The following is a 14,432-nucleotide window of genomic DNA, read 5'->3' as shown; positions in this document are numbered from 1 at the left end:
AGTCTAGGAGGCTAAGAGTCTAAGGGGCTGCACTTAGAATTAACAATTTTTAATGCCATGGTCTCAAGTTTCTTTTTTTTAATGTAGGATTATTTCACATTTCTGCAAGGCCTGACACTACAGGGTGGTGACCACTAGGTTTGAACAGCCAAGAAGTGGAAAAGGTAGCAAATTGGGTGTTGAGACATCTTCCAAAAATGATGTGCACACTGAGGTATCTGAAATGCAGTGATAAAAAGACTTTTGCATATGGTACTTCTGACTTGGAAGCTGGCACAAGCAGGGTGTTTGAAGGTTGCATCTTTCAGAGACTTAAACGGATCACTGGGACATTGAGCTTGGCTTCCTGTGTGCTACAAGCCATACAGTCTCTCTTCTGCATAGAGAACGGTATCTGGAGTTCATTAAGTTATCCAGCATTGATGCAAAAGTATCAAGTGATAGCAAATCAACTATGTTTGTTTTGTACTAATGATTATTCACCTTCACCACTTCAAAAAAGCAGCACCTTACTTCCAGTCTGCATTTGTCTGGTTTCTGCTTCCAACCCTTCAGTACCCATAGTTTTCTCACCATAAAAATATGCAGATGCTGTAAACAAGTCACCTCTCAATCGTCTTTTCTTGGTAAGCTGACCAGCACAAATTTATCATCTTTCTCCAAAGTGTCCCTTCTAACCCCAGTGTTCATTCTGAGGCTGTTTTCATACTCTGTCTGATTTAGGATGTGGTTACAAAACTGGATGCTATATGCCAGTGTTTCACTCACCAATACTATATATGGAAATAAAGATACCTCCACCTCTCTCCATCCCTCTTGGACATCTTAGCTTGCACAGCACGCCTTTTCATCACTTCCTTTTTGTGGACAAAAATCACAGATAGCAGCCTACCATGACTCGAAGCACAAAGGCAAGATGCCTGCTCTGGATTCTCAAGTCCTGGGCTATATCTCTGCAGCTTTTCTGCACTACATAGCTGTGGTGAAGCTTTTCCTGCTTGTAAGCGCTGCTGAAATTTGTCTCGGTCACTGCAACTTTCTCTTCTCTCTGCAAAAAAGTAATAATGTTAGTATCTGCATAACCTACTATGCAGCACTGTTCACAAGTGATCTGTAAGAACCTATTTTTAAATTGTGGTTTTCTCAGATACAGATTTGAGTGGATTCATTCAATAAGACTTAAACAGTTATACATTAGAAATTGTGTATGAGCTGCAACCATAGCAGTTCTTTCAGCAATTCAAACTAGACAATCCTGGCATTTCCTCTGCAGATGACTTTGGTTTTGGCACCTCCAACTCTGTCTAGTTCAACTTAAAAGTTGCTTAATGGCTATAAAAGTACTTGACCACGTTCTCATAAGAATGAATCTGCCTGTTCATTCTACCAGCATGAGTTATTTTTCAACTTTTCTTTTTCTTTTGTGTTGACCTTCCTGGACTGGTAATGCAACATTAAAATGCACCAAATAAAGAAGTCTCTTAGAAGATTCTGTTGAGATTTGTTATCTGATCTTGTGTGAGATACAGCACATTCCCAGGCTGAGGGCAGCAGCAGAGGCAATGTGTGGTACAGGAGGTTTGGCTGAGGTGTCCCATGCAGCTGGAAGTCCACGCTGTTGGATCCAGAGCTCTGAACTGGTAGGAGCAAAGGCATAACACTGTGAAGTTTCCAGGAGGAGAGTTAGAGATTTCATGATAAATACTTACTCGTTGGAGAAGAGACTTCAGAGAGTGATAGCTGGAGAAAGTCAGATATTTGCATTGCTGAGTGTGTTGTATGGCAAGTGTTTCATAATAATGATGTGTCTTTGACAGCTCAAGTAGTATGTAAGAGCACTGTTGAATGGATATCACTATTGCATTGTCCAGTTGACAGCCAGACCAGTGCAGTGTTGACCTCTGCAATATTTTCCAAATATACGTTACTTGCATACTGCAGAAAGATGTTTCTTTTGTTATTTATGGCTTTATCAGCCCAAGGTACTTCTTACATTTATCATTTATCACTACCTTTTTTTTCTTTTTCTTTCATGTTCCTGCCTTGCTTTAATTTTATGTCATGCCTCCTTAATGTTTACATGGTTTAACATTAGTAGTTGATTACATGTCTTTCAGATTATCTCTTTGAGCTCTTCCTGGCTAATCTCTATTTTGACATCTCTCAATTTTTCTCTGCCAGCTAATCATTGTCAGAGCTTCCTGCATTTTGTCTATGTTAATATGAATAACAAAATTATATTAGGTTAACAGTGAGACTATTCTTTCCTCTGGTTTCTTTATTCATTGTAGTGGTAAGAAAGAAGAAAGAACATTGCTGTCTCACCTAGTTCCATCTCTGCTATTGACAGCCGTCATTTTACAGTGTCCATGTTAATTACAGTCTGGTGTTTTTGCTTCCAAGGTCCCTGTTTGATAAATAATAGGATGTTCCATTTCGTAGGATTGCAGATCTCTGAGGCTCTGGGTGTTTCCTTGACCTCTGGAGAGCTGTTTTTTCAGAGAGATCCATACCTGACCATTAGGAGATAGGAAATGGCTGTGTGCCAGCGAGTGAGAGTTCTCCTAATCCCCTGGAGTTAGGAGTTGTTCCATGTCAGCAAAGCAGCATGGTAATTCAGGCCAGAAGTGCTAAAACAAAGCAAGCACTGCTAGTGAGCCTGGCATAACTGTCCCCAGTAGGCATGTGAGTGCCTAATCTTTATCTACGTGTTGTTAACACTTACACCATATTTTGCTGATGTGAATAACCGAGAGAAGAGTAAACTAGCGGTAAAGAGGTTACTATGTGGGATTCATAGTATTTCAGATAAAGTAAGTAGATGCTGTAGGATGAATTGCTAGTTAACTTTTCCATCAGTTTTGATTTTTAATATTTCCCTGCCTGGTCGGTGTCTCTGTTAGGTTTTCTCCACCATTCCTGCTTTCCTTTAACAAATGTGAGCCTAAGCAAGGTGGTCCATTGTGGAGTGTGGCTGCAGCACACCATCCCTGCTTCAGCTTGGATTCAGGGACCTGCCTGAGGGCTCAGACTCCTAAACAGCACTAGCCCTGTGGCCATTGGAAAGACGTGTGAGCCCAGCACATTGATGTCTCATCTGTTCTCCCCAAACTATCCTTTCCAGATCATTCAAGAGCAAGGCTAAAAATTTTGGGTTTGAAAAGCAAATGGGTTTTGCCAGAAAATGTTTTGCTAAGCTGCAGTTCAGTGTTCTGGGGGAGATAATTTCTAGCATAGCCATCAGAGCTCTGGTTGGCACTGCAGCAATGAGAGGCAGATCAAGCAGAGGCCTTCACCCCTTCATACGTCATGTCTAACCACAGTGACATACATTAATTTCCATTTAAAACTCTGGAGCAGTAGGCACGTGCTGTAGCTCAGCTGCATATGATTGAAACGTGGGGCCTCCCCTGTAGTTGCAGGAAATGAGTTTGCAGTATCTGACAGCCATCGTGTTGCACAGCTGTGGCAGCAGTGCAGCTTGCTGTTCTTCCCCCACGAGCCTTAACCAGGCAAGCCCATGGTTCTGCTGGCCAGCAGCCACCCTGCAGTGCCTCCAGCCTGGCTCACCTCTCCCCAAGGGACCCCCAGGGGTGCTGGGCTCCCTATGGCTTCATCCAGGATCAGCTCTGAGGAGCAGCCTCTGCGTGGCACCCACCAAAACAGCAGGACATTGGAGAACACATCAGTCTGAAATTCTCTTCTGTGGTGGAGAATGCCTTTAGGATCATTATGTCTAAATATGGCAATTCAAGGCTTTTGGAGCCACAAATTATAAAACTCACTTTTCCCTCTGGTTTGGAGTGCTGCAGTGAGTAATGTCCATTTCTCAGTTAAAAAAAAAAAAAAAAAAAAAAAAAAAAAGCGAGAGTGTGGAAAGTAACAGTAACCCAAAACTGGTAACCCAAAAGAATTTAATTTTCTTCATTCCTATCTGTGTACCAGTTTAGTCTTAATTCAAAGTATGAGCAGGCTGCACTGGGAGGTTGCATTACTGTATAGTACATTCTTCTAGTAATTTAAAAGAATGCCAAAGCAAACACATTTTAAAAAAATAACCCTAAGAAGTAAATGGTGTAGTTTGTTGCCCTCCGTCTGGTTAGCTGTCTCAAAGGTCATAAAATGGGGGTCCTTTGGTGGGACAGCTGGGTTTATGTAGCATATGCAGATTGGTATTTTGGCTTTAAGCCAGATCTACCTAATTTTCCATTTTTCTTCTATGATGAGAAGAGGTGGGGGAGGTGACTTCAAGGGGCAGTTTTGTGATTTCATTCATATTTGTATTAGAGAGCCTTTTAAGAGTATTTAAGATTAAAACCCAGTCTAAATAAAGTTCAAGTACAAAAAAAAGCAGGGTTCACTTGTTCTATCAAAAGTCTGAGCCTGCAGCCAGGCACAGCCCCAACTCACGCCATCCAACAACCCACACCTCAGAGCTCTTCATTTACTGCAGTTCTGATGATTGTGCTGCAAGTCAAGCAATGGGAGCCAGAAAATTTACACTGTTCCTGCAGCTTTCCAGGGCTGCTTCTGTCTGTTTGTGTGTGTACTTCTGTAGACATAGGTGTGTGCATAGAGCAAAGAGTTGCACACATCCAGGAACCCCCTGTGCCACTGCCACAGGGAATTCAGAGGAGTGTATTGTTCTGCAAGGGTGGCACAGAGCACTGGGCTGCTCCCTGCCTGGCACACCACCAGGACATTGCCTTGGGCAGCTCCTGCCCCCCACAGCCTGCCCCCCCAGGAAAACAGTCTCGTGCTTTTCACCTTGTCATCGTTGGCAGCGTTCCTGGGCTAAGCACAAGTGCCTCTCTCTGCTGAGAGAAGCAGCCACCGAAGGGAGCTGGAGCTGTGAAAGTGGCTTTTCCCACTTAGAGTCCTGGAGGGACCATATAAGTAAAGAGCTTTTTCCAGTGAGCTAAAGGGAGTTTTCTGTAACAGAAATAACTTACGTAAAATAAAAATGAAGTTGGCAAGCAGTATAAAGGTTTAAGCTAATAAATGCAATATTTAGTAGTGTATATTTGCTGCTGAATTTGTAAAGAAAACCAGACTGCAAAGCTGGCAGGAGCTATCAGCTAAGTGCAAGAAAGAGGAATGTCTTGAAGTGCTCAATAATCATAAGAAAGTAGTTTTCTTCTCACCCAGGGACAGACTGAGTACCGTGGCCTTCCTGGAGTGTATTCATCTCATATCCATCAATGGCAATTTGAAGGTAACTTGAACAAGGTGACTGAGAATTTAACAACAGGAGACATTTGTTAATCTATTCTGGTCTATGGGCAAAGGTGGTGCAGAAGAGAATAATCTCTTGAGGAAATGAGATATTTTCACCAAAAATACTTCTCATTATTCACTATTTACAGGTTGTGCTTTCTATGCTAATGTCTGTTTCAAATACAAGCATTTCCTGATCCTTCCTCTGTGCTTTTTCTTAGCTAAATAGCAAGTTAAAGATTGCATCTTTCTTTCTAATTCTGCTTTTGTATATTTTAATCATTTTACTTCTATCTAAATAAAACTAAACAAATTGATAAAGTCAGTAAATACAGAGCATATTTCACCGTACATGACTGTAGTTAAAGACAGAGAAGTCTGTGTATTAAGTTGTTTAATTACTTCGATATATGAGTAGAGACAGATTCCAGTGTAAAGAACTACAAAATTTGTTGTAAAAGTTCTATTTAATTACACAGTAGTATGTTTTAATAGTTACCAACTAGTAAGAACTGTTCTTCCTTTGGAGAAGGAATTAAAAGTATAGATGCAAAATAGGATTAATGCTTTAAATAAATTCTGTGTGATTTAGAACCCTGTTGCATTGGGTAAGCTAGTTAACATATTCTCTCTTTGTATCATTCTTCCTACATTTCATATTACTCTGCTGCAGTTGATAAGCAAAACTGACAGAGAGAATAGCTATTTCAGATACGAATCTTTTCTTCTGCACCAGATGGGTGTGACACAGTGAAGTCCAGTGAATAAGAGATTGTCCAGCCCAGAAGCACTTTTCTCATGTATTATTAAAATGTTCTGAGTTGTTTTTCTTTAATTGCTTTAATCTGGAGGAGGAAAATATGTGTCCATTGACTGAAAATCAAATTTGTTTACAAGTGTGGACACCCTAAGCTATAGGAATATTAAACTTTTAAGATTTAAAGAAAGCACTTCATGTTCACTGGTGTACTTTGCCCATCTGTTGAATTTTACAAGATTTAAAATCTTGTACCAACTTTTTGTCTAAAGATCATTGCTGCTGTGCTTGCTAGATGGGCTTACTCATATTTTACTACCTCTTGGGGTAAAATGGTTTGTATTTGTTTAAAATTCCTTTCCTTCCTAAAAAGTTATTCTTGATTATTTCTCTTGGATAAACATTTTCCTTGTGGGATCCCAGGAAGAACTTACTTTTCCTACTAGGAACCATCAAAGCATCCTTTAGCTTTGTGTAAGCAATTATGAAAAATATGTTTCTCTGTAGAGATGTTAAGCTTTGCTGGCAGGTGCTTCAGAAGACCTCAATTTGTTCTGCTCACATGAGTAAAACTCTGCCTGTGGTAAAATCACATTTTGATTCAGGAATTCTCTCTGGAAGCAGGGGTGGTTCCTGCCATTGGAACCCAGTTGGAAATATGAAATGTTCTTTGTTGTCTGCTTCCTCCATGTAAGCTTTTTCTTTGCCATCCTTCATGACATGAGCCTTTTGAATACTTCCAACTTGAAGAACTGCTGTTACAACAAGAACCAGGTTCCCATTTTATATACTTAAGATGAAAATATTTAGGATGCTCTGGCAGCCTATTGCCAGCTAGAGAGGAGCAAAATTATTGTCTTCAGAGTTTGCTTTATGCCTCATTCAAATACAGTCATCTCCAAGGGTGGATTCTCCTATTGAGAGAGAAAGCAAAAAAGGCAATTCAGTATTTTTGTCAGAACTCTAATTCTTCATCAACAATAAAAGGTTTGTATTTCAGTTAACCAAAGCATAAGTTGTCAGGTGTACAAAAAAGTGACATCTTCCAGTCCCAGGGCATGACGGAAAGATGAGTCTAGTTCAACTAACAGGTATTATAGAATGAGAAAGTTAACAGGCACAGTTGATCTTGAGGTGTCATGTGGTGATGCCAAGAGTCCTTCGGTGCTGCCCTGAGATGGATTCAGGTTGGCAAATATCTGTTTAAATTTGAACTATAATAAAGCATAGCTGAGACAGTGACGTAAAGCATATAATAAAGCATAGCTGAGACACTGTATGCCACATAGGAAATAATTGATTAGTTAAGCTCGGTGGTGTGCCTGACATCACATTGCCAAAGCCAGGCAAGATCGTGGGTTTCTCTACATGTATTTTATGCTCGTAGTTCATATGACCTGGTTTGCATTTTCAGATAACCACTAACAATTTAGATCTTCAGTGACTGCAGACAAACCAAGTGACATGTGTGAACTAGTCATATTTAAACATGCAAGTCTGACTTAAAACATCTGTATTTTTTCATATCTTGTTAAAAGTAAATCCACTATTAAAGAGACAGCTTGAGGTAATTTGTATCAGTAATATAGCAGGGCTATGCCTTGATGTTTTGATTTAGAAGTTTACGTCTTGTCTCACTAATCAGCACCCCCCATGTTGTTTGTTGTTCTTTCCTTACAGAACATAGGAAACTTGGCAATCTGACTGTGACAGTGAAAAAGACCGTCCCCTCTCCAGAAGCAATACAGATTCTCTACCAACGCATGAGATACGAATATGAGTTTTATTACTATGTCAAAGAACAATTCCACCTGCTAAAGCGCAAGTTTGGACTGAAGTCTCATATCAGAAAACCACGTCCCAGACCTGAGTTCTTCATTCCTTCTCCTCTGGAAACAGAGGAACCAATAGATGATGAGGAAGAAGATGATGAAAAGTGGCTAGAGGATATCTATAAAAGGTGATGGATGGAAGAGCTATCCTTTCTCTTCTGGTGACCCCTTCAGCTTTCTTAAGATTTTTTTTAATTATTATTAAAAGTAATTCCTTAAGGAACTGAGTTAACGTGCAGCGGATTTGAAATGGAACAGAGGAGACCATTTCCACATGCTGGAGCCATTGGGAGATACCTGATTTTGCAGGTTTGGTTCATTATGCGGTGTTGGCTCTGTCCCATCCTTGCTATAGCATAGTTCAAGAGAGAAATACCTACCATCTGTCACAAAATAACTTTTGGAATACACAGTAGTACTTTGGGAACCTGTGAAATACAGAATAGATTAGGCATTCTTGAAAAGTAAATTTTACAGATTGTCATCTCTCTCTTTGACCAGAAATGAGTCTTCATGGCATAACACTGTGGCGTGAACTACAGGCAGTGAGCCATTTGGGAAGAGTGCCTCTTTCTGTCCAAAGCATCCAAAGCACAGTGGTATCCCAGTGGTATGGTCAGAGCCATTACTCTGTCTGTGAATCCAAGGATAATAGGCTTAGAAAGGAGCTAGGTAACACTCCTTGACTTACCTGTGCTGGAGGAGCTAGGCTGCTATTCTGCCAAATCAATACTAGCGAGTGTAAGACAAGTTACAGGAACCAGATATCTTTGGTAAACCCTTCTAGTTCATAGAGTGGGAAAAGTTACCAGGTCAGTAAATGGCATATAAAAGTGCCAGGCAGAACTTTGTTTGGGCAGTTGAGTATGTTTCTATTAGACTCTAAAGGAAAAGGTGTAAAATACGGAGTTCATGTTCAAGAATGGTATTTTTAGATTTTTATTATTCTTTTGGGTCACAAATCCAAAGAGATACATAAAAAGCTACTCATTAAAAAACTCAGATGATCTGGAACTCCTATTAAGCATGGCCTGTATTTCTGCAACTGCAGAATTTAGCTGTTCACATCTGAAGCTGAACTCAGCTTCCCCACCAGCACAAACACCAGACTCCTGCTTTTAGCATGGCTAGAAGGAAAATTAACACTATGAGCACACACACTTCTCTAGTTGAAATATCTCAGAATCATAAAACAAATACAAGATGCACTCTCCAAAACCAAAGCTGATTCAGTCATAGGTTGTTAAGAGAGTCACTGTGAAAGTTGCCCCTGTTAATCACTACACATATTATCTGCCAGCATTAGAAAGGGCTTCAGTGGAAGCTGAGAGGGCAAAGAAAAATAGCACCAATATGTGATGTGCTGTTGTTATCAAGGTGGTGTCCATGGGGTGGGGTTCCCTGTGGTGTGTGTGCACTGGTGGTGCACAAGGGACAGACCTGCAGGCAGTCCTGGGCAGAGCTCTTTGGCCTTCTGCTACATAGCAGAATAGAGATGAATTTTGGGGTCTTGATAAGGCCTTGGCCTCTTATACACTGTTGTTGCCAGAGAAAGCTGGACTAATAGAAAACAATAGCAATAAATTCCTGTCCCTAGAGCACAGGAAAGAAGCAGGGATGAGATATTGCAGCTTCTTGCCAGGATGAGGACAACCCACCTCTTTCTCACATTCTTTCTCAAACATGTACCAGAAAATCCTTGGTTCCTGTTCCATGGTTGTCGTCTGCAAGGTCATACTTCACTTTGCTGTAAAAAGCAAAAGTTATTTTGTGATGGATGAAGCATATAAACTCGGGATCACCTCAAATGGGCTTTCCAAGGATTTTCTCTTCCATGAGACTGCTGAGAGCCAAAAAACATTATGGTCCATCTTCACCACTCAGTCTTTACCTATACACAGAGAATGAAAATAAAGAAGTATTAAGACAAGATGCTAACTTACAGAAAATATTAGGGAGAAGGTTCTGTTCTCATTATTAACATCCCAGGTTGGTGGTAGCAATGCACTACTGTGGGGGAGCACATTAAAGAAAGTTTAAATGGCACAGATAGTAACTAACATATTAGCTAAAATATGAGTCTGCTGCATTGTATATTTTAAGTGGTTTCTATGAAATTACATTGAAAGAGTAATGATTAGTTTACACACTGTGGAGTTGTTATATTTTGGAAAGAAAACTAGTATTCTCATGTTTCTGAAATTCTGTTTGAATCCTTTTTCTGCCAACATTTTAACAGAATATAGTCACTTAACACATTCACCCTTCCTGCAAGTTCATTGCCGCTTACCGTAAAGTCTGTTTCTGTCTGTTTATTTAATGGTATCTTCAGCCATCACTACTTATAATCTAAATACAAAAGCTGCTTAATGATTTACTTGCTAGGTTTTAATATTGTTGTATTTTTGTAACAATCAACCTGGCTTCTCCTCCGCAAATGGCAATTCTTAAATTTATCCAGCACATAGCATCTAATATTCCTGGTCCTATGGCCTATTTCTCTGTCATTAAATATATTTTGCTTAACTGTTCAAAGGTACGTTTTAAGCTGGTTAATCTTTGACTTATTTATTGAAACTTTTCAGCACATTCCAAGTTCTAAGTTGCTCAGGAAGAAGTTGATTTAAATAATTACATTTGGGTCTGATGATTTCTTATTAAAAAAAAAAAAATCACTGTTTGTAAGCCTTTAGCCCATGACAGCTTTGTAGAAAGTGCCATGCATGTACTTATAGATCTTTGGGGGGGAAAAAGGTGGCTGTTCAACACTTTCAAAAATAAGAGAATATATGTGTACATTATCTTAGCTATAAATGAAAGCAACGTATGTTTTGGAATGAAATCTTCTTTAACTTATTCACTACTATCTCCTGAAATATCAATAAGCCATATGACTCTTTATTTTTCAGCCCAGCAATGTTTAAAAATAAAACTTGCACATTTCTCCCTGGTGCCACAGTTCTCTTGCTTACACTAGTTTTCCTGCCTGGATACAGTGGCTGTGGGTAGGACGTTGGAGTTGCACCCAGTAGAACAGGGTTGGATACAGCATAGGGCATCCTCTGAAAGTCATTCTTGAGCAGTGAGACTGGAACTGGTTGCTCCTGGTTATTCCATGCTCCTGGATTATTCCATGTCCCAAATTAGCTGGAGGTGCGGGAGTGGAGTCAGAATTGTTTTACTCACCTGAGATGTGCAGTCAGTACATTGAAGTACATAGTCCAGTGTTCTGTGGCTGCAGAACAGAAGTTTTATCCAGGAGAGAAACAACTGAGTCTCCATACACTGTATTTTTACTAGATGTGGTATTTGATGGCCAGGCATAAAAGCTCCAGTAGTCAGTGATGTTACAATGTAAGTGAAGCATCAGTGCTTTCACACTGAAGAGAGGATCAACTGTTGTTAAAATGCAGCATTCTAGAAAAAATAAATTTTAGTCTTAAGTTTCAAGTGACAGTGACAAATTGTGCCGTTTTTTGTTTCTGTTCATTTTAGTTCTCTTGCACGTAAGATTTGTTGGTGATGCAAGGCTAAGTCCAAGTACCTGAAATGTCTTCTACTTGTACATAGAGAAGTAGCTCAGCAGAACTGAAAATACATGAACCTGATGGTGTATTTAAAGCATTACAGTTTCTTGCAATTATTTTATCATTGGATCTTTGATGAGTCATTTTGAGTGTTTTGATACAGAATGGTACATTAGCAAAACCAGAAATTTTAAATGTTGGAGAACACATCTGTGAATCCAAGCCATGGAATTTTTCCTCCTTTCAATATTTTATGTAATTGAATGTAAAGGTACATTTTTTGACTAACAAAGGAAACCACACTGCATGCCAACTTTTGTCCTCTTATCAAATGAAAAAATGTCTGCAAAATAAAATTCTACATTCTCTTAAAAAAATAAGGACCTGCAATTCCCAGCTAAGGGTAATGGTGCTCTGATCTTTCTCTCCATTTTAAGAAAGGGAACATCTGTGATGTTAGAACATTAGCCTAAAACAACAGAGCAACATTTTTGAGAGCTAGAATACAGTACCACAGCATTCCTTCTGTTTTATTTTTAAGGACTCGGTCTTTTTTTGCAAGGAGTTCAGCAAACATATAAAAGACTGTCGATCAGTCTGCTTGCTTGAGCCAAAACCAGAGTAAAGAACTGAGCATTGCTACATATAGACCTCCATACCCAGATTCCATGGGAAAAACAAGGGTGTTATTGAGCCTTGGAAGTGCCCAAGAACCAGAACCACTTTTGCAGGGTCTGTCTCAAGGGAGGGTTTGCAAAGTTATGCTGTGCTAAATTATGCACAGGTATGGCAGGATGGGTGCTGGAAGGCAACTCCATGAGAAATGGCCACTGGGGAGTGAAAAAATTTCCCTGCAAAATATTTGAAGTGGGTGGGAAGGGATCTTAGTTTGAAGGTTGAAAGTTAAATTGCATACAGCATAAATCAATTCCTGATGTCTCACAGCTGAGAAACAGTCATAAGTTTTCTTTGGTTTATCTGGAAATGGCATTGCACGCCAAACTGCAGCATGCAGTGAACATCAAATCTCAGTTGTAAGCTTTAGAAAATAAGTGTGTGTGCAATGAGAGCCCCAGCACACCGTAATGGTTGTGTCCCAGCATGGATTTCTGACCCTGTCATCTTGGAAGAGCCTGCAGGAAGGTTGTTGTGGGGGTGGTAGGATGGGGGAGGGGGAAAGATTTCTGCAAATACAAATTTGGCCTTTCAGACACCATAAGATGGCAAGATTTGACCAGTGGTTTATTTGAATGTGGATTTTGAATATAAACACGTGGATTTCCTTTTCTGAGTATGTAAAGGAAGAATGCGAGTTGGTTTTGGATTTATCTGATTGTGGCTGAAAGGGTAAGTTAATAACACTGCTGTCAGGCAGGCACATACAAGTGTGCTTTATGCAGACTGTTGTCATCTTTCTGTTCACTTTGAATACAATGGGCAAAAAAAAAGCTAAAGAATTCAGCTACACTACAGGGTAATTGGTGCTGTGAAAAGTAGAGATTAGCAGGAATACATGGAGGTGATGCTGTTCAGAGTTGAGATTAATGGTCTAAACACAAGGATGATACAGAGCAGCCAGCAGAAGTGGCACACAAGCTGCTCATCTATGGCTTTGGCTTATCTGGAAAACTTGAGACCATGCTTCACAATCAGAAGAGCACAAATTTGTGATTTGTACTGTTAGCAATACAGTACTGGGTTTTTTATTTTTTCCGTGTGCTTTCAAATTGCCACTTCACCCCAGAAACTTGGCAGAGCATAAGCACACAGCCTATTCCTGTATCTGATGTGCAGAAGCTCATCAGAGACATAGATTTGATCCTTCAGCAAACCTCTCTCCAACTGCAAGTGACGAGCAGAGTGAAACAAATCCTTGGCACAGAGTTGCTGCTAACAGGCGGAGTAATATTTAGTTACTGCGCTACAAGGGAAAGTATTCCTGCAGTTCTCCAGTTTACTGCAGGAGACTTTGGATAACCTCAGGGGTCATGGGAGCATTGTCAGGTAGCAAAAGCCAATTGCATGTCCCAGTGTTGAACTCATTATCATCTCCAGGTTAGGTGCCGGAAAGAAACAGAGGTGGTTACAGTTTGTAGCAGACTGGCTTCCCACAGCACACAGGGATTTCTCTTCTTGGAGCCTCCTATGTAGTTTGTGTGGTGGGAAGCTCAGGGAGGGGGAGTCAACTGCAGTTGTTAGTCTGACTCCTTGAAGAAGACAAGATTCTCAAGATCGTGCTGGATTAACATGCTGGAAGAAGCAGCAGTGAGGCACCTGTGCTTTACAGAAGAGCTGTGAGCCTTTTCCATTTTCACTTACTCCTTTTGTTTATATTTGGCTGTATTTGCTTTATTTCCCAAGGTCAATCTGTGTTGGGTATTTATTTCTTCATTAACCATATTGTCTGAGCAACTTGGAAAATGGTTAATATGATTATCCTTTTGATCCACAGTGGAGGTAAAGAAGTGCTGTTATCCCCATTTCATACATTAGGAATGGGTACAGCAAGTGGGTAAGTGATATTCCAAATGTCATACAGTAAGGTTTTGAAAAAGACCTGATGATAATTTAGCCAAGTATCTTAATCCTTGAACTTTTGTTTCTGCTGTAAGATTGGTTCTAGATTTTAGAAGGCAAAACAACTACCATGGAAAATTTTCATTACTTGGAGTCCTTTCCTTAAAACTGGGAAAACTGTTCAGTTAACTGCCTAAATATGAATGATGTTTCAGCCCTTCAGCTGACCATTTATTTCCTCTTGGGACAAAGATTAATTCCACGTTTTATCTGTTCAGTTGTATAATAAACACCTGCAGAAATTGTATGGTTGTAAGGTGGTTTTTTGTTTGGGAACAGTATTCCTGTAGCAGTTAAGAGCAGATAAGCAGATGGATGGGTGGCTGAAGTCACAGCTTGTAAATTTAGCCATGCACAAGAATATGGTCACATTTTTTCCTGCAATATATGTAGCCTACCTGAAAAGCCATCACACCTGTGTTCTTTTATGTGGTCTAAGGTGTGTTTTCCTTTGGTTTTCCACAGGGTAAAAACCCAGAAAAAGAAGCGATGCCTTACTGTTCAGCAACCAGCACCGAGTGA

The 14,432-nt window shown here is 40.0% G+C and overlaps 1 protein-coding gene across 2 annotated transcripts in view; it reads left to right on the top strand.

Annotated features, from left to right (window-relative positions):
* The window catches only part of UST (uronyl 2-sulfotransferase), a 153,227-nt gene extending 139,075 nt beyond the window's left edge, over window positions 1–14,152 (top strand). The window contains exons 8-9 of one of the 2 annotated variants that reach the window (XM_085055591.1): window positions 7,655–7,934; window positions 13,786–14,152. In XM_085055591.1, coding sequence (XP_084911717.1) covers window positions 7,655–7,934; window positions 13,786–13,849 — 344 coding nt within the window. In that variant the 3' untranslated portion in view covers window positions 13,850–14,152. Of the gene's footprint in view, window positions 1–7,654; window positions 11,257–13,785 lie in introns of those variants that run through there. The other variant, XM_085055589.1, reaches the window with a different exon arrangement.
* The last annotated feature ends 280 nt before the right edge of the window (window positions 14,153–14,432 follow it).

This window comes from Lichenostomus cassidix, chromosome 3 (assembly GCF_008360975.1).
Source record: "Lichenostomus cassidix isolate B80296 chromosome 3, HeHo_3.0, whole genome shotgun sequence".
Taxonomy (NCBI): domain Eukaryota; kingdom Metazoa; phylum Chordata; class Aves; order Passeriformes; family Meliphagidae; genus Lichenostomus; species Lichenostomus cassidix.
The sequence above is the reverse complement of the archived record's forward strand: the minus strand, read 5'-3'. Positions and strand labels throughout refer to the sequence as shown.